This window comes from Poecilia reticulata, linkage group LG2, assembly GCF_000633615.1.
Source record: "Poecilia reticulata strain Guanapo linkage group LG2, Guppy_female_1.0+MT, whole genome shotgun sequence".
Lineage (NCBI taxonomy): Eukaryota > Metazoa > Chordata > Actinopteri > Cyprinodontiformes > Poeciliidae > Poecilia > Poecilia reticulata.
Genome location: NC_024332.1, coordinates 1,618,250 through 1,645,138, shown reverse-complemented (window position 1 = coordinate 1,645,138; position 26,889 = coordinate 1,618,250). Strand labels below are relative to the sequence as shown.

General features: G+C 40.0%; 1 protein-coding gene across 5 annotated transcripts in view; it reads right to left on the bottom strand.

The window, feature by feature from the left end:
- Positions 1-26,889, bottom strand: part of zranb3 (zinc finger, RAN-binding domain containing 3) — a 98,841-nt gene that overhangs the window by 1,781 nt on the left and 70,171 nt on the right. For 3 of the 5 annotated variants that reach the window (XM_008428572.2, XM_008428564.2, XM_008428534.2), the window contains exons 18-22: positions 22,076-22,216; positions 19,071-19,229; positions 18,739-18,931; positions 14,966-15,097; positions 13,740-14,309 (exon numbers count right to left, since the gene is read on the bottom strand). In XM_008428572.2, coding sequence (XP_008426794.1) covers positions 14,211-14,309; positions 14,966-15,097; positions 18,739-18,931; positions 19,071-19,229; positions 22,076-22,216 — 724 coding nt within the window. In that variant the 3' untranslated portion in view covers positions 13,740-14,210. Of the gene's footprint in view, positions 1-12,201; positions 12,402-13,739; positions 14,310-14,965; positions 15,098-18,738; positions 18,932-19,070; positions 19,230-22,075; positions 22,217-26,889 lie in introns of those variants that run through there. The other 2 variants (XM_008428547.2, XM_008428541.2) reach the window with 2 other exon arrangements.

The following is a 26,889-nucleotide window of genomic DNA, read 5'->3' as shown; positions in this document are numbered from 1 at the left end:
CCTATTTGAGTGGGGTCCTGTCAGATGAAAGCCGGGTCCTTCCCGACAGCGCTGGAGACGAGGAAGACGGCAGCCGCCATTAAAACAAACGGAGAACTCCGCATCCTCCTTCTCACACACACCTACTCGTAATAACAACAGAAGATAAAGCATGAATTGCTTCCTCACACACACCCACTCTCACGCGGACCATGCATAAACATGATGCAGGGCAGTGCCTTACACACACACATTGATGCGCGCGCCACCTGTGTGGGCTGTTTGGCCTCCTCATCCAGACCTCTCTGGTTTTAATTAGCCTGCTGCTGAAGTGTTTTCCTTTTTACATTCTCTGAAGGGTGATGATAACGGCTACAGTCGAGATGGAGGCTCTCCGCTGGTTTGTTTCATTAGGGAGAGCATAATGACCCTGCAATCACAACACCAGGAAAATACCTCCCCTAATAATTATTTTCCTCCTAATGGTTCAGTTTATACCCGACTGTGGCTTTTGTCATCACGGCGGAAAGATTTATTCATCATTTTAGTGGGAATAATCTATACATGGATTTGTTTGTTTTGTTACACACCTGAAACACAAATAAATGCAAAAGGGGTTTCTTTGACTAGCTTTATTATGGAAATCAAATGAACTTGCAACTTTCTTAGTTAGCAAACAAGTGACAAATTTTTACTCATTAAAAGTAAAAATTAAAGTAACAACAAAAGCTGCACAATCTACAGTAACGGTCTGTGCAATAGCAACCACAAGTTAAAAAAACCCTAAAAAAAAGTATTAATTTGCTTTATTTTTTAAGTAACCATCAACTGGCTTCATATGGTGATTTTTTTCTAGCTTCCTGTACAAGCTAGCTATGCTGCAGTGTTAATGCCAGCCTGGAAAAAATGTGACTTTTGCTTCATTATTTGTGTAAATTGAATTCTCTAAGCAAGAGCTGTTTTGCTTTTTAAATATGAAGTTTCTGTCGTGTAGCGTTAGTGCCCTGTACATGGAGACAATTCCCGATAATTGCTGCATGTCTTCCCTAATTTTCCATTTTCCCACTTCCTATTAAATTACCATGAATAAAGATAGATGGCGCCACAAAATCTGAGAAAAAAACCTTTTTGCAATATCTGCCAGTCACCACAGGGTGGTGCTACAACCCACAGTTTTATAGCCAAATTGAAACAAACCAGCTAATTAAGCTAAATACTGATAGTTGCATCTCAGTAAAGACAAATATCATCAAAAATGTAATTTATATTAGTAATTCAGTTCAGAAACAGAACTTTAAACACACTGCAAGCAATTTAAATAAAAAAATACAGTAATTATATTATACCATGCTATTGGAATTATATTCAGCGATTGGCAGGAGCATAAATTAGCCGCCATCTTCTTGGTGTGATTTTATTTAATTTAGCTTATGTATCCTTTTTTCACAAGCGCTGGCATTCGTGTTAGCCAGCTGTTCCTGGTGAAAAACAGGACATTTATTTTCAATTTAACTCTAATTATTCCCTCTGCTACCCCAGTTTCTGATCCAAGTGCATTCTCCTGTGGCCTCAACACCAGAAGAATGCTGACGTGATGCTTGCCTAACAGGTTCTCAATGAACTACAAAAGGTTATTTCTAATGAAGCTGGCTGGTAACAGAATACTGCATATAGGCATTTTAATAAAACATTGAGTGGAAGGAAGACAGTGATAAAAGAAGAAGTGAGAGAATTGTAAATTTTATTTTGAAATCAAAGTCTGGAGGAAGAAAATTCCTGTTCCTAAGTTGCTGACATTTGCATGACTTGCTTGAAAACACATAAACCTGATTGTATTATTCCCAGAAACGTCACTCCCAACCCCCAGGTCACCTGACAATCAGTTATTTCCCTTGAAACTGAAGATAAAGAAGCAGAAATCCACTAAGATTAAAGCCAATGAATAAACAAAAGTAGCCATCAATCACATCAGGTGGAAGAACGTATGTTGTGTTTTAATCGGAGGAAAACCTTCTCCGTTCTCGCTGGTTCTTGTCACAGAATGTCCTGTACCGAAGGGAGCAAAGGAAGCTTTTCGGCTCATCGGGTTTCTGTGGGAAATTCGGCTGGATGTCATCGGTGTAGCAGCGAAACAAAACGTTATGGATTATGAGTGCGAGTGGGAGTGTGAGGAGGAGGATGAGTCGAGAAAGCTGAATTGGAGAGGTGGGAGTTGAAGCTTTCCAAAGCTGGATTTGGGTTGACAGAGCATAGCATTTTTTTCCCTTCCTCCAGCAGCGGTACGCTGAAGCAGTGGGGGTGCTTTATTGATATTTTTGGGTTTTAAGATGCAATAAGAGTGATTGAGTTGTGTAACTACAGCTTGAATATAGCACTTGCATGACAATGCGGTAACGCTGAGTCAAATCTAACAGCATCGGTGCTGAGATAATGAAAAAAAAACAACCTTGTTTTGCTTATGAAACATCCGTCATTTTCCATCAACATATCTCGAACGGTGAAGTTGTGTGTGCAAGTGTGAGAGGCAGTGATTCACACTTGTGTGTGTGTGCATCTGTGGGTGTAAAGCAGCTAATCCTCCATGTGTGCCTTGAGAGAAATATCCAGAAGATGCACCTGCTGCAGGATAATTCCTCCACTGTGCTCATGTCCTCTTATTACCTTTGTTTTCTGTTCGCTTCACAATAAAGCAGCCGCAGAAAACGCACGACGCAAAAATAAACAACTAATGAAGTAGATCTGCTCGCGCGGAGTTACTGTGCAACATCCTAATGCAGCATAATTAGTTGACACTGTCCTGGTTTTTTATGCGAATGTTTCTGTTGTGGTTACTGAAAGCATCGCCGTCATCATTACCTACACGAGTTACGCTTGGTGTGAAATCACCCGGACTCAGCTCATCTGAAACAATAGCCCTGAGATATGGACTTGAGGGGGAAAGAAATCCAAATTTATACACGAAAGAAAGAAAAGCAAAACTGAATACATTTGCAAGTAGAAGTAATTAAAGAGTGTCGGGCGTTTATTGGAATACTAAACAAACAAAAAGTTGAATCTGAAGGTAGGAACTTTTGAAAAAGAAAGCAAGTAATCATCCAAATAAAAGCGGTAGGACTTGGAAGCACCTATAAAAAAAGTAAGTATAAAGCAATGGTTTAGGGATGCCTGTACAGCTGCACTTTGGATAAGGATAACTCTCCTTAAAGAATGAAATCATCAAAAGACGGTGATGCTAATGGAGATGAATCTGGCCAGGGCTGACTGAGGAAGAGGATGAAAAAAGCTAAAAACAGAAGAAATCTGCAAGGTTTCAGTGCTTCCAGGCTAAAAATAGGACAAGGGACGAGACAAGATGGGTATTTAATCAACCAAGGGTGTCGGCTGTACTGGTGCTAAAATAACTCCAACTCCCAAGTTTCATCCTCCAAACTCCTAATCACCTAATCACAATTTATCAGCAGGCAAAATGGATCATCTGCCATCAGCCGCTTGCAGACGGTGAAAACCAGACCTCCTGTTTTTTTCTCCCTCCAGAGTTGTAGCCTGCTCACTAATACAGCAGATAAGAATCTAGGACAACCATGTGTTCAAAAAGTCAAATTATCGGATGGTGTTGGGGCTGCTATAAACACAGGCACAGTCTGGACATGGCTTTCACCCTCTCTAGCGAAGATAGACCTCCTGGGTGCGTGAACACATCCAACTGCCTGAAAGGTCTTTGCTTCTGCAGGTGCACGCGGCGGACACCTCGCTTCCTTTCATCGCGGCTGGCAGAACCTGCCCGCTATCACATCATTAAATAAGATTTATATCATCACATGGAATAATTCTGTGTGGGCCGATGGCGAATGGCGCTGCGGCCAACTTTCCCCCTTTTTCCGCACCAGCCCACTCACACGGTAACTGGCATTACTGCATATCCAGTGAAAAAGATAAGAAGGGTGGGTGTGAAGATGTCCGCGGCTCAGCGGCCAAATGCTACCCACTCAAACAGGAAAATGTGGGAGTGCTTCTCAGCACAATTTGACTGTGACACAGGTATAAACGGTGTTGAGTGAGGTGGTAGACTGATGAAAGACTGCATGCTTTTCATTCAGCTGTTTTTAGGCAATAGCGTGATGCATATGTTTGCGTAGTCTTAACAGTCAAGAGGATAAGAAGCTTCTTGGTGTATAAACAAGCCTGACTCAGGTAACAGCGAGGGAAGGACTTACATCACACTCACAGCTTTGGCTCAAAGTGAAAGTTTAAACATAACTGTGGAATCGAACGTGTTTGCTGTTAAAAAAAGATGCCCCCTCTCTTTCCACCAAGAAAACACCCGAACGTCGAACCACTCTCCAACTTCCACCCAAACAAATCACACCTAACACATCAGACGCGAGCTACACGCGCTCAATGCCCTTTTAAAACTTACCTCAAACTTTTTTGTTTTCAAGCTATTTATTTCCTTTTTCCTTTTTTAGTTTTTGAATCATGACCAAAGGGTGTTAATCATCTAGTGGCACAAATCCCAGATTTGGATCGCGTGTAAAGGCGGTTCAATTGTTGCAAAGCCTAAGAGCAAATCTGTCCACCAATAATTTACTGAAAAACACATAAACTGTTATGAGACACCCCGCGGAGATGATTCAACAATCTGTAGGAGCATTGTTAGCAGCGCCACGTTGGAGTATGACCTTAGCATTCTCACGTTGGTGTGGAGCAAATTTCGTACATTCAGCTACTTCTGTGCAATTGAACTTTCTGGGTAACTGTATTATTTCAACACCTTGATTCCTGCTTTTGTAGATTTGGTATCACTGTCCAAGCTTTAGACAACAGAAAGACAGCTTCACATTTTTTGACCAGACTATATACAGTATATCGACCAGTTTCGCATCTCCAAAGCGGATGTCGGAAAATTGTCCAAGGGGTTTGTGTCGCTCTGGTACAAAACAGCCCAAAACAGACACAATCCTGAGTTAGCTTACACAAAATGCTCTGCATAAGCTAAAGGCTACATAGCAACAGCAGTTTTGCCTTTATCCCATGATCCTGGCTTACTCGTGCACATATTTATGGTTTATGCCCTGTGGCTAGTTTCCGTAAGCGGGTCGGTGCTAAGCAGATTTTCTTTCCTGCTCCTCATTTTAAAATGTTTACCCTTCTTTGCTTCTATCTTAGAGGTTCTGCACTTGACCTGGATCAAGGTAATGACAGATGTGAAAGTACTCGCTAACGCTATTTATCTTTCCTGAGCTAGTCCTTAGCACACATTTGGTACCATTACCCATTTGAACTCTTTTTTTATTACTTTCTTTCTTCTAGAAAGAACTTCTGGCTGCCAGTAACTATTATGTACCATTTGTTTCCCTTTTCTGCTGAAGGTATCTCTAGATTTTGTGCTTCTGTTTTTTGTGTTTTTTCAGTCTGCTCTGGTTTTAAAACCAAAGCCAGTTGGGTTGTTCATTTCTGTTTAAAGGGAGTGATTCCTCTCCACTGTCGCCTCATGCTTGCTCAGGATTCCTGCAAAGTCAACAATTATAGTCGACAATGCTAAAATAAAACATTCACCAAACTGACATGATATTATGAACTAAGTTTGACGTCTTTATATTGTTTCAGTTGAATTGGACTTAATGTAAACTGAATCTTGACTCAACTGGACAGAAATTGCACCAGTTAACTGTTTTAAGATGAGATTTGCTGCAGATTGGCTGCAGAATGAACAGCAGGTTAATTGAAAACAACCTTATATCACTTCCCACACTGATCACTACCTGTGTTTTGCGAGTTGTGTTGATGCGCGCTAACATTTGTTCCTAACTCGACATGAAAGAGCGTTTAATGCTGCAAACCTGTTGCTCTTTTTTTTTTATCCAGGATCATTTGGCGCTTCAAAGCAATACTGACAGGAAACAAATGGAAGTTGGCTTTAAAGAGTTTATATTCACACACGAATATGTGATTCAAAGACTACTCTGAAGTTATTTTAAAGAATTAAAACTATTTGACTGGAGAAAGTGGAAAAAAGGCAGCTTGAACAGATCATCCAAACAATTTTCGCCAGCTGGACCCATGTAGCTGCCTATTGATATCATCCAAGTGGAGAATGCCTTCCTTTATTTCGTGCAGCCTGCCCAGACGAGCTGTCAAAGGATCTTATTGAGTGCAGGAATGTGGATCAACATACACCTTGAAAGAATCCATTCACAATGATTTCCGCTGCGCTGAGGACGACATTCTGCAAAATCCAAAATCTGAGTCTATAGGCGATGCAATGACGCGCGACAAGATATCCGCCGTTGTTTCACCGCTTTGTGCCATGTGTTTGAGTTATTATGGGATGTTGTACCAGCGGAGCAGAGGGCTGATGGAAGGCAGCAGCAATCGCCCTGTGCTTATTAGACTAGGGGCTGGCTGTGCTCATTAGGCCGACGGCAGCACGATGGGGATCTATTCTCCTGAGGTGACCAAAGGTGCTTACAAAGACCTTCCAAGTCCCAGTAATGATACCCCAGACCTGTCACTCTTGTCACAAGACTGACATGACCTTTTTCTGGCTCGTGTGCTGAAGAAGAAAAATTTTCTAATTTTACTGAATGAGGCAAGAGGAAAAGGCGTGCCGTTTCCTCCCAAAAATTGCAAAATTGTGTCCCTCCGCTCTGCGGACGATACAATGATGTCGACTTCCTTTTCACGAATGTCAACAAAGACCATTTTCCGTGTGCTTATCGGGGCGATTTAAGTGATTGCGATTCAGGTTTTAATCTAAGCACAACAGTCAGACCTTGTGCCATTAAGACCTATGAAATAGAGGCATGCTGAGCAGCAGCGGAGCGGCTGAATAGATGTCTGGAAGCAATCTGTGAAAGATGTCTGATCAATGGTCTCCAAATGAAATGAGAGATGAAAAGATGTCTTTTAAGGCTCATGAAAAGGGAAGTTTGTTGGTGGGCGTTTTTGTTCAGCTTTTCCATTTTTAACCTCAATCATCTGAACACGGCGCACATGAAAGAGGGAAACGGTAATAGGGTCACCCCACTGTGGCCTTTTTCCTCTGATGTCAAGTGTCCCCCGGACACTTATGTGATTGCATATAACATTTCAAAGACGGAGCTGCATGTTTAGCAAACGCGGCTCATTACTTTATCTGTGTTTTAGGTGCTTTTTTATGGATGAGGCTTTGTCACAGTTTAACCGATAAAATTAATGTTTTTATTCTGATTTTATGTGACACACCAACAAAAAAGTCTTATACCTCAAGCACAGTCTAATTAGTTGGAGAATGTCGACTTAAAAGTCTTAGAATGGTTAAAGTCTAGGATATTCTACATGAATGTACTTACTCTAAACCGTTCGACGTGTTTTTGCACCCCCTACATGGCTTGTATTACACTGCAGCCTAGAAATAATCTGACTAGAAATGAACAAGTGCAGGATTTATCCTGAGATTACAAATACATCTAAAAGAAAGTTTAAAAAAGTTTAAGAATGTTTGTCAGTCCTTTCAGAAAAAGAATCTATTTAATAGATTCTTTGCATAAAGTGAAATATTTCAATTTTGATGATTACAAACAATGAAAGGCAAAATCAGAAAATCAAAATCCAACGCAAGATTAATAAAAATAGAAATTTTAAACAGAAATGTCAGACTTCTGAAGCGTACGGTCATTTCCATGCACTCAATATTTACCACACTTTTTTCTTCCACTCAACTTTCTACCTCTTCAAGCTCATAAGCCTTTGTGACTTCTACACAATGTTCTCGTTTTTTTAAAGACATTTAAAAATATTTTTTTTGATATTCTAAATATTTTAGATGCAGGTTTCTAGTAGGACTTGATTTTATTTAGGGATATCAAAGGAAGTTACGTTTTTTTGTAAAAGATACATGAGAACCGCATAATTTTCCTTCCACTTGATTGATCAATCATAAAACTGGACAAAATGTGCATCTAGATGAGTGATGTCATTAAGTTTGTAACTGTTTCTGTTCTGGCGCAGCCCGATCTGAAGCTAATCTGTCTGCTAATGAAACATGCATGAGATTACATCATTCCTAAATTTCTTTAACTTTTGTAGAAAAATGTGGTCAGATCCTGCCCTCATGGGGGCGGAGGGCCTTTCCAAACAAAGCCTGATTGTAATGGGCCGCATGAAGTGCCAGTTTAACCCCCACACATACAAAATGAGAGAGAGCAGGAGCCAAGACGTACATTAATCCTTGCCAGATTGGGGACTTTATGATTTACGTTGAGAATCTTATCCGTTTCCCCAGATCTCCTGCTGGGTGAATTGATTGCGTTTTTTCGGTCTTAATCCACACCACGCCATGCATCTTGGTAGGCAACCGGGGAGCCATCTTGTACAAATAGAATTTAGGCTCGACAAAAGCCATCTCCAGCTGAGCAATGAGAAAGCATCCTTTCACCGCTGCACGTCCCCTCCCAACCACGCCGAGTGGCATTTGAAAATAGCAGGCAGAGGTTTTCGCGGAATTGTTGCTATTGATTTCTGTGTAACTTTTCTCCAGCCGCAGCCTCTCTTGGGAGATCATCTGTGCATATGACACTCATCAGGATGGATAAGCCCATTTCGTCAAAACGCCTTCTGTCGCGGCCGTCCTCGAGAAACGGTGCTGCGCAGCCAGAGAGGGTGTTTTAATGAGATTAATTAAATTGCTTATGAGTGATGGCCCTCCACCAATTACCTGGGCCATAATACCGTTTTCCCCAACTCAGGGCGAGCGCTATAAACGCGAGGATGCGGCAAGAAAATGATTAATCATCTCATCACCATCCCAGGAGATAATATGACAATAAAGACAAAAGCATCTCATCAGCTGTGGTTGACTAAAGCCAAGAGTTTCTTCCTAAGCCCAGATTATTTCGTGTTATTTGGTACAGTTAGGGATGCAAACAATTAATCAAATAACAAATGGTTTATTGAATTAAAATGAGTTCCAATTGATTGATGTTTAGAACTTCTGTTGTAGTTTGGTCGCCATCCAGCAGAGGGAGCTGCAGGTCATCCTTAAGCAAAGATAGATACAGAAATAAAGATGGCGGCACTATGCCAGCATAGCAGGAAAGTTAAAAGGTCCAAACAGAGTGTATGTGGAATGAAAAATGCACTTTATGTGGTTCTGCTTTGATATACGAACACTCGACAGCGTTAACGTTTCAACCAAAACTAATTTCTAATGTCTTAACACGACGATAAAGTCTGCATTCATACTCAGTAGTTGTGTTTACATTACAATTTCACACTTGGATAAGAAATGCAATTAAAATTACACTTGAATAAGTTTATGTGGTAAGTCATTAAAAAACATACAGTGCCATCATCCTACTACTTCCTGTTGTCTTCTTCTTCATGGTTTGTACCAATGGTCACATCATGTGACTCATGAAAGGCTAAAGAAAGTGTCTCCATTGCAATTAGCTAATTTCAAATATGGCCTCTTCCTCTCGTGTTTCCATTAAGCAAATTTATTTCCTGAATTTCAATTTACATAATTATCTGGTCACTGGAAACGCCGCTACTGACAGTTCTTGGTGTGAACTTCTCCGTTTCACATATTTTATTCTTTCCACTTTTATTTTTTTATTAAGCAACCAAATTGATTATGTTTTCTAATTATGTCTAAGTTTAATAATAATGTGAAAACCCACAATAATCTTAACACTCCTGACACAAAATAATGCTAAAATATAATGTACTTTTCTTTTTAATTTAGCATAATGTGACACATTTAGCCCTTCTTTGAAGAGGTTCAATGCTCTTGATGCAAGAAAAAATTCAAGTTTTTAAGAAAATGGCTGCTTATTAATCGATTGATAAAATCAATCGACGTCATATTAACTCATTAATAGATAGCTACGGGTGCAGTCTTTTAAAACAGAACGTTATTTGAACGCCACACTGCAGAGGTGTATTTGTTTGCTGTAATTAGGTTCTGCAGAGACAATGCCGTTCCCGAAGAGAGCGGCGGGGTCCGGCCTCCCCTGAGTGTCCTTTTCCCTTTCCCCTCGCCCAAGGGCACAGAGGGTCAACGGCGCAAAGGGAGCGCAGCGGAGAGCGTGGCAGCCAGGAACCAAACCACAGCGGGGCTCGGCCGCCGATTGGTAGAGCCGGCGGCTTCATGCGGCGCCCCGCGCCGGCTTTTATTGGCCGTTCTCCATCACACCTGTCACACTAGATTGGGTTTGTGGAAGCGTTTCCTTTAGCTGAAAAGGCCAAAGTAGATTACAGGGGCAGGCAAGGTTGAAATGGATTATGGCTGGAATGAGGGCAAATAGAGCGGCTGGCTATCTGAATTGCAAATCAGGAAAGAGTAATGAAGGAATCCGGACAGTTTGCGGTGCGGTACAACATGTCCCAAACTCCGGAAGAAGACAGCTTTCGTAATCTCCAAGGAGACGTTGTGAGAAGAAAACCTACATTTACATTAATCGCTCCTAAATCTCATGTAGTATCTGTAATTGAGGAATTTACTATGGAGTTAAGTCACAGCCCTATTAATCTATTTCTTAATTTGCTGGGGGACCCGTAGGGGCCCAATGAAGGCCCCTGGGGTCCTCTGACCTACATTCGAGAAATGATGCATCTATGTGGGGGGAAAGGTATTTCTTTTTTTCTCTCTGATGCCATGATAGGACCAAAAAAAACCTTCACTACACACAATGTGCACAATTATTAGGCAAGTGAGTGTTTCGACCTGATCATCATTTTAGGCATATTTTCTTTCTCTAAGCTGGATAAACTTTAATGCTTGTTTAGTCAAAATGGGTCAAAAAGTTGATTTAACTTGTCAAAAATGACCAAAAGTCTCTTGGAAGGAAGCAGCACTTAAAATGGAAAAATGTGTTTTTTATTACGTTGTGTAATAATTTTACACAATAATAGTTAACCAACAATCCTGCACTGAACCCCATTGAAAACCTCTTGGTTATCCTACCAAATATAGACTTCTGAACTGAGTTAAAGCATTAGTATTGTTGTTTCTAAATGAATATAAACTTGTTTTCTTTGCATTATTTGAATCTTTTTTGACCATTTCTCAGAGTCAAACTTCTTCTTTCTGTTTACATTCCCAGATTTGTGCATCAAGACAATCCCATCCTGTTAGTCTGTTGCATATGGCCCACTCTTACATCCATATGATCGTTTATCTGATTTTCACAGATGAGTCATTCGCTTGACTTTCTTAAGATGGTACTTTTTTTCCAGAAAGAACTTTTCTCCTGTTTCCTTTTTGTCACCAACTGTGACTTTCTAATTATATGTGCTTATTTCCGCCAGATCCGCAGCTAATTTAAGCCTTGTGACTTTTATCGCCTGTGCTGTTGCTACGAAACCCGCGGGGATGTCTCTGCAACTGTAACGCAGAGACGAAAGATATTGATTTCGGAGAAGCGAGCTGGGGTGTTGGCCTCATCCTGATTTAAAGAAAAAAAACAAGAGGGAGTAATGTGTTTGAGAGCAAACATGGAAACCTCTGCGGCCCTCCGTCGGCGTTTGAGTCCGTCTTTATTACCGAGATCACCTGCGGGGGAAGCGCTTCTCCTCTGGGGTGTTTTTCCAAACGCAAACTGAAGCGCTGCTCTTTACCCAGCAGACCTTCTGGGAGGAACATGAGACGACTTCATCGGACCGGCGCCTCATTACGGGCTTCCTCTGACAAACATACGCCTCCCCTCCTCTGCCAGACCGATTTCTTTATCCACACTTTCCTCACAACTTCCCCGTCCTGCCACACACACCTTTTGGATGTAATAAAACAGCAGATCAGAGTCATTGGCTGCTGACAGGGACTGACACTGAAACCTGCTGTTGTTGGAAGGCTGCCTGGGAGATGTTCATTACTCACAAAGCTTGTCGGTTTGGACAGGAGAGGAACAACGGTCTTATTAAGTGGAGACCTGGAGCAGCCGTAGGGGAAATACGTGCACGCACACACCTACGCGCGCGCGCCCCCACGCTCTCTTTTCCAAGGGAGTTTTGACGCGACGCGTGAAGTTTCGGGCTGTCAGAGGGAAACGTTAAAGTTTTCCAGGCGGTGGCGGGATTGTGCTGAGCTAGGACTCTGACACGCCTGACAGACGCACTGTCAGGAGGAATGCGACGGCCTCGTTTTCGCAGGAGCCTGCTAATATTGATTGGAGTTTTCTGATGTCTGGCTCATTGTGTAACACTCTCATACACACACACACACACACACACACACACACATACACCAGGAGAAAAACAGATTCAATATTCCCGACATGGCTGAACCTGAAGCCTTGTTTCCATAGTAACTCGGCTCTCCCGCTCTCTAAACATAGCCTCGCGCGGCTCTACCTCTGCTCAGATCATCAAGCGTAGCTGAAGAGGATGTAGATGCGTGGACATGGATAATGTTCCTGACTTGAGGCGATGAAATGATCTCCCAGCTGAGAGTATTTACAGATGTATAAAGGAAGACAAGAATTAAAAAAAAGAGAGAAAAAGAATAGAGCTATTTATTTCTCCCATCCATCATAAGAATTGCAAAAGGTCCACATGTTGAGGACCAAGCAGGACACCTGGTTGTGTTTTTCTGCAGCACCGTTCCATCTCAATCCCCTCAATTCATCTCACCTGCTTTCACTTTTTCTTACCTTTATTGTGTATTTTTTTTATTTTTTACCAAGTTTGCAAAATCTTAAAATAGAAGCATCTCTCTAAACAACGCGCTCCACTTCAGCCTGGAGCGAAAGAGAAAAAGGGGGCCGTCATAAATCAAACCCAACGCGCCCGTGACGGTTCGGGGACGAGAAGGAAGTTGGCTGAATTTGCATTTGAAGCAAGTCGTCACCATTCTTTTTTCTTTTTTAACCTGTTAGATAAATCTCTTTCGGAGCATGTTCTGATGTAATGAGGGCTAGCGGAGACGGGGGGCGGAGGGGTGATGTCATCGGGAAGTGATGCATCCAAATATGTCAGGACGGCGCCGTATTAAAGTACGATTTTGCTACTTTCCAGTCAAACTTCAGCGGTTTGTTGGAATTTTATTTGAAAGATCAACACAAACTTGAGCTGGGCGGCTTTTGAAGATGTCATTTTAGGAAAATCTAGATTTTTTTTTTTTGTACCACCCAAGGCCACCATCTTGTTTTCCAGCTTCTATATATTTGGACTTTGAATTCAGGCCAACTCTACAATAAAATATTAGGCCCAGTCTGCGATTTTTAATATAGGCGAAATATTAACAGAATAAAGTAGTAACTTTATGAGAACTCCAACATGAAAAATAAAAAATTACAAAGAGGAATGTTGAGCATCTTGTGAAGACTTTGTAAAGTTTTACAAATAGGCATCAGCATCAAATCATTATCTGCGACAGATTGGCAACCTGATAACGCCTCTTGTCCGGAACGTTAGCTGGAGATAGGCACCAGCAACCCTCCCGACCCCACTAAGGGACAAGGGTGTAAAGAAAATGGATGGATGGATGGATGGATGGATGGATGGATGGATCAAATCATTATCAGTACTGGACTAACAAATGGTTGTCTATTTCAAACTGAGATGCTCAGATCAGATTCTTGCAATTTTAAGACTTTTTTTCTACTAAATATTCTGACTATATTCTCGTAATTAAATAAAAATTCTCATAGACCGGCCCCAATAATCCATGTAGTACTCACAAAAAGAATGACTGACATACAAGCCTCTTTTTAACAAATATTTTCTGTCATTTGTAATTAGTTTTTTTTTAGAAAAGTAAAAGAGAGAAAAAAAATCAGATCTGGTATGAAAAAAGTTGTAGATTTAATTTTTAAACCATATTGCCTCGCTCTAATGGAAAACAGTGCAAAAATTGTGCAAAGGAAAATGAGACATAATTTTTGGAGGTATCCTGATCCGATATTTATATCGGAAATCAGTGTAATATCAGCAAAAAAACGAGAATCTTATTTTATTGGCTTGGATGTAAATTCTCTGATAGAAACAACAATCAACACTATGAAGTAACAAAAGTATTAGTATCTAACAATACGATACCGATACTGCAATATTGGTATCGTATCGGCAGTAAAAAAAAGTTGTAAAATTTAGTAGCTTTTCATTGGTCTGTCATAAAATCCTAATAAAATAGACTGAAGTTTGTAAAAAGTGAAAAAGCTCAAGGGTTTTTTCCTCCACACATCCTCAACCAGTTACTGTAAATCAAAAAAAAATTCCAACCTAAACCTACTTTAATCAACTGTGAAGGCGTTTTATTTCCTGATGAAGAACCTGCTGATGTCTGACGCAACCTTGGAGGCAGCGGCGCTCTTCTTCTTCTGGCTGCGTTCTCTGGCTTGCTGAGCCGTCCGCTGTGGAGAGAGAGAGAGAAAAAAGAAGCAGCATGATGTAAGAGTTTAAACCTGCAGTCGGAATGGGGGGGAATCAATATTTCGGGCATGTTTAGATTGAAGTGTCTGCAGCGCTGGCATGAACAGCGGAGAAGATCCCCTTATCAGGAGGCCCAGTGCTCCACATCAGTTCATGGTCGTCTACATGTGAGGCTCTCTCCTTCCAATCTGACACCCACTCTGACTAAAATGCTTCCTGGCGTGAAAGCGGAGCGCATTTCGGGCGACAATGCAAGCCGTGTTTTTATTTTGAAACCAGTCGAGCCGCCTCTCTTCGAGAGAAGTACATTTTCTTCGATTATGGAAAATTGAGTGAAGGGAAAATGCGAGGCAGCCCCGCTTCAACAAGTGCTATCCATCAATGTGTCATGCGGCCACATCATGTGACGCTATTATAGGGAGTATATAGCTTTGAGGGGGGATAATGTGACTTTTGATCAATGTGTTTGACCACGGATTGCATTACTGACACCGTATGTGATCCTCAACATGAGCGATGAGAGCGTCTTCTGAAGGGAGCTTTATCCACTGCGAGCCTTAAATGTCAAACAAATTGCTTTTGCCCCTTAAGGCCCTCTGGCTTTAAAAGCCGCTGCTGATGCATCGTGTGAACGTACGGCTTTGTGGCAGGCGGTGCAGAGCGTCTGCAGGTTGTCCATGGAGCACTGTCCTCCTCCTCTGTAGACCGGCCGGATGTGGTCCACCTGCCAAAAGTCTCCCTCCACTGGCGCGCGGATCATCTCGTTGAGCTGCGAACACAACCAGAAGGCGACGGCGTGAGCGCTACGCCCCATTTTTCTTCCAAACCATCCATTTGCACTGCTTTTTTTAACCTGTTTCATTAAGATTTTGTGAGAAAGATCAACATGAAGTAGTGCAGAATTTTAAATAATTTCATTAAACTTCGATCCAGAACTGCACAGCATTCTGGGTTGTTGTAGGCTTGAGCAGCAGCTGATATTCATGTCTATAAATATCACTATCTGTCCTGATATTGAATAAAATTCTACATAATTCTATGCTTTGTTCTCTGATTCAAAAAAAATTATCAATAATTATCGATACCAATCAATAAGAAAACCTTAATACGGTTTTCAGCCCTACTGGTGAAAAAGCAGAAAAACAGTACAGAGTTTGTGAAATTTATACAAATAAAAGTCGAAATGTGAGACGTAAATTTGAGCATCGGCAAATCTTAATATTCAGGCTTGAAATGGATTTTGGACTGGACTTTGACTAGGCCATCAGAGCACATTAATGTGCATTCTATCCATTCTAAAGTTGTTGCTAGCATCTTTTTACATTACAACTCCACCACTGACTGCTGTGTTCCTTGGTCTTCATGATGCTGTTTTTCTCTCCAAAAATACATAATTTCCCTTCTACTTTACAACTTTACTTTGTGTTGGTTTATCATAGAAAATCCCCAAAATGGGATAAAAAAAATCCAATGTGTGCATACGATTTCAAGCTACTGTTCACAAATGACTCAACAAATCTCTGCACTGCAGAGATGCTTTTTTGGAGAATTTTTCTCAATACAATAAGACAGAAAAGAACAGATAACAAGAGAAAATTGCAGAAAAACTTCTCCTTATTAGCGCTTCAAATATTGACATAAATGCAAGGATGTGAGACCAGCTCCTTAAAACAATATCTCAGCTGAATCACGGAGGGTTAACTTCGAACCCGGCGTTATCCATCATCATCGGATGCCCCAGGTACAGCTATATAAATCACCTGAGTGACCTATATAATGGGCAACTGTAGGGAACCTTCATCATGGAGAACTCGCAAGTCCGTCTGATGAAGTAGGCAAGAATTAGGTTAAAAATACTGCCGGGAATTCTGCGCTGCGGTAAGATACATAACTCCTTAAATTACTTAACTTTCTCCCTTTTTTTACTTTTCAAGCTAGCAAGACAGTGCTGTAAAACACAAAAGAAAAACTTACTTAATCATTTAGTTCGGGAGACGTTTACAAACTCTGGAGATGTGCTATTTTCACACCTTCCATTACAGATGCAAATTTAATCCCAGGGAGGAAACACCTTTCTGCTCCCTCGTGGGGCATAAAGCAGAAAGAAATAGACGCACATGAGCTCAAGCCAGTTGAGAATGGCTAATTAAGGTGAAGAGCAGGAAAAAAAGTAACGCAAGATTATTTTCTTTTACACACTTTTAAGAAACTTTGTCGTGAAGAAGTGGGGTAGCTTTCATCTACCTTTTGCAATCTAGTGGCATTTATAGCAGATAGTGTGTTTATGTGGGCCAAACTGGTCCGCTTCAATCTTCTGGAAACATCCAGAGGAATTAAATCTCAAGGCCACCAGAGGGATAGCATTGGTAGCACAGCTGCAATTATTTCACTGCCAAGTTTACCAGTGTTTTTGCTGCTGCGTCCAAACTATTTCCTCATGAATAAATCGATAGAAAAACCCCCCAAAAGCATCACAAAACACAAGTCTAACATGACTTAGAAATATCAGACTTATTCATTGAGATGTTGAAGTGTTAGGTTGTTCAGTTCACTTGCTGGCCAGAAAATGTTTGATTTTTAGGAAAGAAAACATAGAAGAAATAAAAAAAAGTAAAGAAACAAACGATGACGAAGAACCAGAGGAAAAGAGGCGTTTTGAGCAGCAAAAATCTATTTTCCCGCTTTGAGAAGTACTCTGCCGACATTAAGGCAGCGAGGTGGAATTGATCCCAGTAGATTTAAAGAATAGGCCTTTTCAGACGGGCAGAGTTCACCTCACACACACACGCACACACACCCGTTTTAGTCAATTAAACCTGCTATCTTGCCAACAACGTGCACCTTCCTGCACCTGACCCTGCTGTTGCACACTTTCAAACACGCCAAGACTTAGCTCAAATGCACCTGAAGGCTTTAACATATCCTGAAAACACACTCTCAGAGTAGAAAAAAAGAAAAAGAAAGAGCGACCCCAAAGACATGCATACACATGTAGTACACACACCTGGGAACAAACACACACACCAGAACCCCTGGTATGAACCAAAGAATGAGACTATAATCTCAAGGCTTCTCCACCACTGCGGCGTCTTATCATGTGGCTGAGTTTGTTTCCTCTAAAGCTCAGAGCATCGATCGGCGCTGATGCTGATGCCGGCGGCACTGGGAAGATGTGGGGTATCTATCTGTGTGTGTGTGTGGTGGGGGGCTGGCTTTGCAGGATAACAGCCAACCAAATCAAACAGGCTTACTGGTCGGGGCCTGGCACTAGGAGAAAAAAAAAAGAAATCAATGTGCCCAGCAATCCATTTACTGGGAGCTGGCCCCTCGGAGTGCAGCTCAACCTGCACTATTGTGTGTTTGTGTGTGTATCTGCGTAGGTGGGATGGATGGACAGAATGGGAAGCGAATTCAGTTTCTGAACTCACGCAAACACCAAAAAAATAAAAATTTTAAAAGAGCCTAACCCCCCCTTTTTTTTATAAGAAAATAAATATAGCTCACATTTAAAGTCTCCTGTTAGGCATGGAGGTTGAACATTTTCTTAAATGTTAAATACAGTAAAAGTTTGCTTAGCACTTATCCCTGAAAGATAAGATGGCATAATTTTATCTGCTCAAGTATAGATTCGATTTTTATTAACAGTTACCACATTTTATCAAATCAAATACTTTACTGCTTAACAATTTGCAGGTAGGATTGACAATTATTAAGTTAAATAGACCTAAAAAACCCCCAACATGATTTAGCTTGACACTGCTAGCATGCTAACATGCTAATACGCTCAAGCGAGACTAAATATGTATGTGAACTTTTCTTCCTCCTTTATAACACAGTTTTTTGGGGGGGAATTCAGGCTTGTATCACTGTTTGTTAAAGGTACAGTTGGTGAATTGCCGAACAATTCACAGCAGAAAACAAAATGAACCCAATGACATATTTCTGTCCAGCTAGCATGCTAAAGGAAGATTATTTTTTTGAAATCATGTTTTTAATTCTATCATAACAGTTCAAATGTTTCTAAATAAATTAAATTTTCAAATAATGTCATAAAGGTGTTACTACCTCTTGCTATTAGGTTAGCTTGTACATAAAAAAATGCACTGCAGGACTTACCTTTTGTCTGCATTAATAACGTCATGGCAGGTCGGTAGCAGCCATTTTAAGAATGTTTTATTCCTTGTTGAACTTAAAAACCTTACCTATTTTTCTGTAAATCCTTTTTGAACACGTTTATCCACACAGACTCCAAATTTAAAATGAAATACAGCTGAAATACGTCCTAAGCGTTGCTAAACCAGCGCTAAACTAACATGCCACCCAGAACAAAAATAAACTGTGTTTTCTTTAATGAACAGAAACAGGTTTTGTAAGATGAAATATTTTTGTTGATTGTTTCAGCTTACTGACCTGTTTAAGTGGCAGCTGGGCCAGCCATGTGCTCTCCAGTATCTCCTTCCGCTTGGAGGCAGGTGCATCGCGGACGTTCAGGAACAGCTCATGAGCTTTGAGGCCACAGTGTTGACAAATGCCTTGCTCTGCCTCCAGGACGCAGGAACGCATGAACGTCTGGCTGGACCGCAACTGGAATTCCTCCTGGCATCTGGAAGGAAAACATCATCAAAATGTCTGGACTGGAACTCTAGCATTGCAGTAGCTGTGATCGTGCAGGAGAAACCAAATCGAAACATGTCATTGATCTGTTTTCACTGTAATTTCTGTAAATGGTGGTAATCTTGGACCTGTGGCTGCAGAATCGAGTATTCCAAGGTCCACCTGTGGTAGGACAGGCATGCTGGCAGGAGAGGCACAGAGGGACACCCTGACTGTTCACAGCCTGCAAGTAGCTGGGCTCTGCAGATGGTTGCTCATCTTCTGCTTTGCAAGACTGCTGGTCCAGTCTGCAGAGTTCAAGGAGAAGAAAGATGTACTTCAAAACAGAGCTAAATTACATAAAGATTAGAAAATCATCAGAAATTGGCTTTTACACCAGATTCAGCAGCACTTTTCAGAGTAGAAGCTATTAGTGTGGGCAGAAGATTCAATGTTAGCTAATTTCCAGTACCAGAAATTTTAAAGAAAACTAGATTTTAACAAAGATATGTTGATTCTGCTTATTCAGGCTGCATAGATTAAAGAAGAGATTAGAATAATTTTGGCATGATTGAGAATTTATTTTTTTTTAAATATACATTTCTATATAGGTTGAAAGAATTGTTTTGTTGTTATTTATAGGTCCTAAAGATAAATTGAAACTGGATAAAATTGATATTGACACGTCAGATTACTTCTATTTTAAATTATGTAAATAATTTACATAACTATTTATATACTGAAGCATATAAATGTGAGATAATGCAGAAGTAACCAAACTATTAAACGTATCAGAAAACACGAGATGCATTTACTGAAAAAATCAAAACAGTGTATGCAATCTAATCTTTTTATTAAGATGACTGCTGCAGCAGCACACAAAGTGAAGCTACCTTACAACAGTCTAAATTCCTGCTTTTTCAGCATCAGTAGAGCAGTGAAAACAATTCAATACACATTTTCATCCAATACAAATGAAATCAAAGCATTTCTGCAAACACAGACTTGGGGTGGCATATAGCTGCAGTCTGTGAAATACCTTCAGACTGTTTATATTCATGAAGCTGATGTATCATCAGCAACAATCCGAGTGTGTGTGTGCATGTGTGTGCATGCTTGTCCTTTTGGCAGGGGACAGCAAATCTGGGTATCTGCCATGTTTTCCCAGCAGGGTGCTAGAGCCACATTGGAGCGGACAGATGGACTGAATTCTCTTTCCCCGTGGTTTACAATTCAGATAGACAGAGACGGGAACAAAGAGCCAGAAAGACACCGCACTACAGAGGGAAATGCAATCATTGAAATAGAGAAGAAAACCTTCTAAAAAAAAGGAACCTTGCTGCTTCAAAGTTGTGAAGATACCAAAAAATTGGAAGCACCAAGAGACAAACCCAGTGCCAGTACAGTAAAGTGGATGAAAGGGATACAGAAATAGACTATTTACTGGTGTCCCCAATCTGAAGCAGGTCAAGAAAACCTTGGAAAACTTCAATTTTAACTGAAAGGGGCAACAAAACCCAAATTCTTAGCAATGTGTTTTATATTTAGCTTAATTTAAATTCATGCCTTTACGTGGAGAATGTGTGCCGCAGAGCAGCATGGGGCAACTTCATTCTTTAAACCTCGGAAATCACACAACATGCCTTCAGCAAACGGCGCACAGCATGCTAATGTTTACCACCTCAGCTCGCCTCTGATGCTCTATAGCAAAAGAAAACCAGAGAGAGTAGGGCAGGTCCAGCTGTCAATAAAAACACATTTTAATTTATTTGTTGCTTCCTGTGGACACACCGGTGATGCAGAGTTGAAATAATTAAGAGAAAATTCCAGGTTTTATTCACCGGAATTAATGAACAAATGTATGAGAAACGTAAACTAATTATGTTAATAAAACTGAATAAATGAATAAGTACTGCATAACAGTACACTAGGCTAATGTTTCACCTAATAATAAGGATTTGGATTGGGATCTGGCAGCTGCAACGAGACTGATGCAAATTCTGCTGGAGAAGGCGATTTAGTGCTACTGCAGACAGGAGAATGCTGTCAAAAACAGGCAGGAGAACTTCTTTTCCACAAACAAGTGAGACTCAAACTTAGATGAGTCTCACTTGAGCTGCAATATATATATTGTGGATTCTTCTGCAGTCTCACTTAGACAAAAAAAAAATCTAAGTATTTTACCTCTGCATTGCATTTTTTTCTGATTGTAAAAACATAAACTTGCTGTGAATTACTTTCTGTCTCATTTGTTAAATGTAACAGGTTTTTTTCCCCCTGAATTTTTCAAGGCGACATGCATTATCTCTCTACGGTTTATCCGTTTAAAGCCTGAGAAGAACACTGAGATTTTTAAAACCTGGACTGTTAAACATTAATATTTTTCTCAGCTACAATAACAGAAACAATAGAGATTATTTTCCCCTTCTTTTGCGTCTTTTACAAAGAGTGTGTACTAAAGCAAAGAACCAAAACCAGCAGCATAACGTGATTTGAAATGCTCTCATTTCAACACCGTCACTTCCTTGATTGACACAGTGATGCTAGCTTTAGCCCTGCATTTTCACACTCTTGAGCTTTGTTGACGAAGTTAAAGCTGTATGTTGAGCTAAAGCACTAATCCTAAATAGCGCCCCTCAGGCACACCATGAACTCTCTCTGTGTGGAGCAGCAGTTGTTGTGAATGCTGTGTATTTGTGCGAGAGATGGAGTATTTGCTTTAGGTTTCCATAGAAATATTGCCTCCTGGGGTGAGCTGGTTGCTGCATCTAAATGGGTGGATTGTATTATGGGCTATATTTACTGTACTAACACACTCGGCAGGCCTTTGCGCCTCTGCCACGCGGATCTCCATGGAGACGACTGAGGGGGAAAAAAGGAAAATAGTCTGAATCCCGAAGTGGAAACCATATAAGACAATCCACCTTTAAGTACAAACCATAATAAAGACCAGATATATTAGCCGATCAACTTATAACACGGCACCAGCAGCCCTCTCGACCCCACTGAGGGACAAGGGTGTCAAGATGGAACTTATAACACGTCATCCCTGCAAGTGCTGAATAAATCTTGTCAAAATTTCAGTATGGAAGATGCTATTTAAGATTTTAAGAAACCTTATCCCACGCAAAATATCCACCCACATTTAACCAACCTCTCAGAAGCAGGCGGGGAGTGTGAATTGCCAGATCTCCTCTTTGTGAAGAAGTTTTCCTTGGTGACCACACGGACGCCACCTCCTTCTTCCCGGGCTTTGCTGAGGGAAGCCTCGGCCACCTCCTCTCTGCTCAGATACCTGGAAATAGTGGATTTGCAGGTGTTACATAACTATGGCGGCTTATTAGGGCCAAAGTAGATACCAAAAAAAAAAAAAAAAACAGGAGTAGTAGTAAATTTCAGCCAGCAAACTCTAGAGAAGACTTGGAAATTTCTGAGCGAGAAAATTGTAAAAATTGCGAGAAAAAAACTCAGAAATTTTGATATTAATCTTAGATATTTTCTAGAAAAGACGTAGTCATTTCTGTGTACTAAATGTTGTAAATCTGCAATATTTTTTCTTTTGTTTAATTTTGAGAATTTGGACATTTCTGAGATCTAAAAGTCCACTTTTGAAACTTGGAAAAATTTTCAAAAATTTCGACTTTACAAGCTCAAAAAATGTCCAAATAATTTCCAGAAAATATCAGAGGTTAAACTCAAAATTTCTGAGTTTTTTCCGGCAAATTTTCAACTTCTCAAATTTAGAAATGTCCACGTTTTTTCTATAAGATCTCTGAGATTAATCTAAAAATGTTGGCATTTCTACCTTACAAATTTTCAATTTTTGGAGCTCAGAAATTTCCAAATAGAAAAAAACATGGAAATTTCTGAGTTTCAAAACTTGAAATTTTGCAATTAATTTCATATATTTTCCTAAAAAACGAAAACAAAACTAAAGAAAATTATACATTTTCTGAGCTCGTAAAGTCTAAACTTCTTGACTTATGGAGTCAAAAATTCCTGAGATTAATCTCAAAATTCTTCAGTTTTTTCTCAGGCGGGAGAAAAAACTCCAGCCATAGTTAACTGAAAGGGGTGACAAAACCCAAATTGTTGCCCCTTTGGGAGGAGAGAAATTTCCACGTTTTTTTCTAGAAATGATCTGAGATTAATCTAAAAATTTCTAAATTTTTTCTCACAAATATACATTTTCTATCTACAATGTCCCTTATACGCCGCCGTACATAACAGGTTGATGATGACAGCTGAAACAGAAGCATTGGGGAGTAGTTGCAGTGAAATTAACAATTAAACCGTCTCTGGCCAGCAATAGCTCTAGTTACATATGATTGGACATTTTAATCGTCCTCTCTGGTCCGCAATAATTTAGCAACAAACACCACATAAGTGGTAAAACTCAAAATCATTACCTCAGAGGCACCAAACTCCTTAAATGCTCAGATTTTCCCTTCTATTTCTTATTTCCTATTCCATCTGAGCACATATATTCTGTTTGTCTTCTTCCCTTGCGAATCCCATTACTATTGCTGCTGCTGAAATCTAATTTCCCCACAGGAATCGTCAATCATCTAATCTAATCCCTCTCTCCCTCCACGGGTTCTCATGGCCCTTGTAATACAGATGCCAGGCATGAAAGCTGAAATTGCCCACAACTTTACACGCCAATCTGGCAGAATTAAAATGACCCCGGCGTGTCAGAGTTGAGACAAAATACAGCGGCAGAAAAAAGACGCAGAGATGTTTGCTCTGGACGGGAGAAAATTGTAGTGGTCTTGAGAGAAAAGTGACCAATCAAAAATATCCAGAACAAACATTAGGGGTCTCCACAGAGGGATGGTACAACCCCTCGAACGGTCTCCACAGAGCAATTATCCGTCCTCTCTTCTATGAGCTCTGCAGAAGCTCAGCGGCGCGCTATTTCTGCTCCTTCTGCAGGCAAGTACAAATACAATGACAAAATACCCTTTTGTTTCACCACCTACGTACCAAAACTGTGGTGTCAAAGCCTTTGTCTGGCCACAACATGTTGACACTTTGAAAAGAAAAACTACATACTTCTTTCTAAATATTTTAAAAATGCATTTACTAAGATATCAGTCTTAGAAGATGGCATTTCTTTATGTAGTAACATGTTTGTTAAGTTAATATCAGCTATATTCCACCAGAACTGATTAATTTCTCATTTGGTTATCAATATTATTCCTACTATTATTATCTTTTTATATAATTTGACAATTTCTATGGTTTCATGTGCTTTTCATGATAAATTAATCAAATATTCAACAATTATGAAACCAGTAATAAAAATTACATTAATTATGTAGATCAATATTTCACTTACTACTAATCAAAGGCTACTCTAAAGTTTTGTGGTTTTCTGGAGGTTAATTCCAAAGCTGAATAGAAGCTGAATGCTTCTATTCTCCATGTTTGGTTCTGGTTCTGTGGATGCATAGCAGAACCAGAATCATGTTATGTTATTTTAGCAGAAGGAGGAACATGTGCTGCTCTTCTGTTTTAAAAAAAATTACAATCACACCCGCTATACATCATCAGGGTTTCTTCCAGTGTTTTATAAGCCTGGCGGGCCACTAGGCTTTACCTGTGCCCCCACCAGGCTTAGCATTGCTTATTTATTTAAATCTTTTTTAAATGTTTGCATTTTTTAAGACTCTGTAGTTGGTGTTCAGGTGTAAATCTTCCAGTCTTTCAATAACACATAATTATCAAAGGATATTTTCAAATTTCTTGTGAACTTTAAACATTTTTTAACTCAAAAACACAACGAACTGCTGGATGAATGACTGCCCTAGCGCCCAACCACCGGGTTTTCTCTTATTGTGAGAATTTCATACTGGTTTATGCTAAGTGGGAATCAAATAGGGAATAGAAACTCTTTACAAACACAAACCACTGCATCCTAGATGCATAAATGAGCGTTATCATAGGTCCTTCCTCTCTATTAGACTGTATAACCAGTGCTGATCATACCAAACTCAATATGTTCTTTACATCCCTGCTGTTATTTGCATAATTCTTCCTGTGTTGTTGTTTTTATGCACAAATACACGTGCACATAATAGCCAAATCTATCGTACATACTATTCTTAGCTTCTGTACACCTGAATGTCCCAACTGAGAGACAATAAAGGTTATTTCTAATGAAAACTCATATCAGTTACGTGTTAAAAAAAAACAAAAGGAGAAAGGAGAAAATAACTGGTCATGTTTCAGCGTTAACTGTGTTGTATCAAGCAGGGAAAAATGGATTTATCGGTAAGATAACAAGCCAGAGAAGACAAAAATACAGATTAAAAAGATGAGGCCAAGAGGCATCTACAGGGTGGTGTGACCATTTTACAGGCAATCAACTCTGGTGATGAAGATGTTCACTAATTGCGGAGCGGATCAATAATTAATGTATCTTCCAAGCATTTGTTCTGACACGTATGTCAATTCTTGGATTTGCTTTGATTAAACTTTACAGCAGCCAGACTCGCAGTGGCCCTGAAATGGCTGAAACAAAAATCAATGAACAGAACGCTTCTCCGAGAAAACACAGAGAAATATTAATTTAATAATGCCTTAATACGAAAACAAATTTTCAGCCACAGATGAGATAAATATACTGAGACCGAATGAGTTACTTGCTTTTTCATGTTAATTGGAAGGTGTTGCCACTGTACAACTCTTTTTTAGTTTTTTTCTAACTTGGCCCTGCAAACTTGGCAGCAACATTTATATGCATTTACACCAACTCCATCTGGCCAGAACGCTTCTTTGGGAGCGATAGGGAAAAGAAGAAGAAGAAGAAGGAGAAGAAAAAAACACGGCGAAGATGGATGGCAGCAGGCGGAAAGTGGAGGAGAGACACATCAAAGTGGAGAAGTTTCTCTGGAAGCTGTAGGGAGATGAGGAAAAAGGTAAAGCCTTCATCAAACACAAGAGCTTCCTTTGCTTCAAACGGTCCCAGCACAGAGGCGGGATGAAACGAGATACCATATACTAAACTGGAGTCCAACTGCGCTGCTGGGGGAGCGTGGATGTGTGAGCATATTTGCATTTTTTAATGCAGCCAGGAGCCAGGGCAGTAATTCTGTATACTGATGTGACTTCTGCCCCTTTCTGATGAATTATACTTCCTGTTATGATTCATACCAGTGAAAAGAGAAAATGCTCTCTAATTTGGTAACTTCCAATTATATTCTATGGAGCCGCAGGGTTTCTGCTACTATTTGATTGGGTGTGAGCTTATTTATTACATTGTTTTAATGTTTATAAAAATCAATCATGTAATAATTTATCAAAACTGATCTGATCATAATTTGACTCAACTTTTAACATTTCTGTTACATGAGAAATCCTTAAATCTCCTTGGCAACCATTCAGCTGTACAAAACACAAGCAATGCCTTTGAGACGTTCCTCAGCTCCTTCAAACTAGCCAGCAGCAATTGGCAAACACCTGGGGGAACTGCTGACCTCATTACAGGAGCCACTTCTTATTAAAAACGTTGTTAAAACTTTAACAGAGGTGCGACGTTGTGATGAGGACTTTTTAAAGAGACAGTGACCCAATTTCAAGGAGCTAAAGTAGGAAGTAAAATTTATTTTAAGTAATATTTGATATTTATAGTATCTTTATAACAACTGAAGTTATAGTCATAAAACTGACCCTTTGAAAACTAGCAACAGACACTTTTACACAAGTTCTTTTAACAATAAGAGCGACTAAAAAACAGCTATCTGTAGGCAACATGAGCACCACAGTAAATACATATATGTTTCCCAAAAAGACCTAGTAATATACCCAATATTTTCTTCTATAGTTTTGACAGCTAAAGTGAATTTAAAGGCGTGATAACCAAACAGCAGCTTTTCCTGTCACAATAACAAACTTATTAAACGATATTGTTGTTTTGAGACCGTTTTCAAGTAATATAATAACAATAATGTCATAATAATGCAA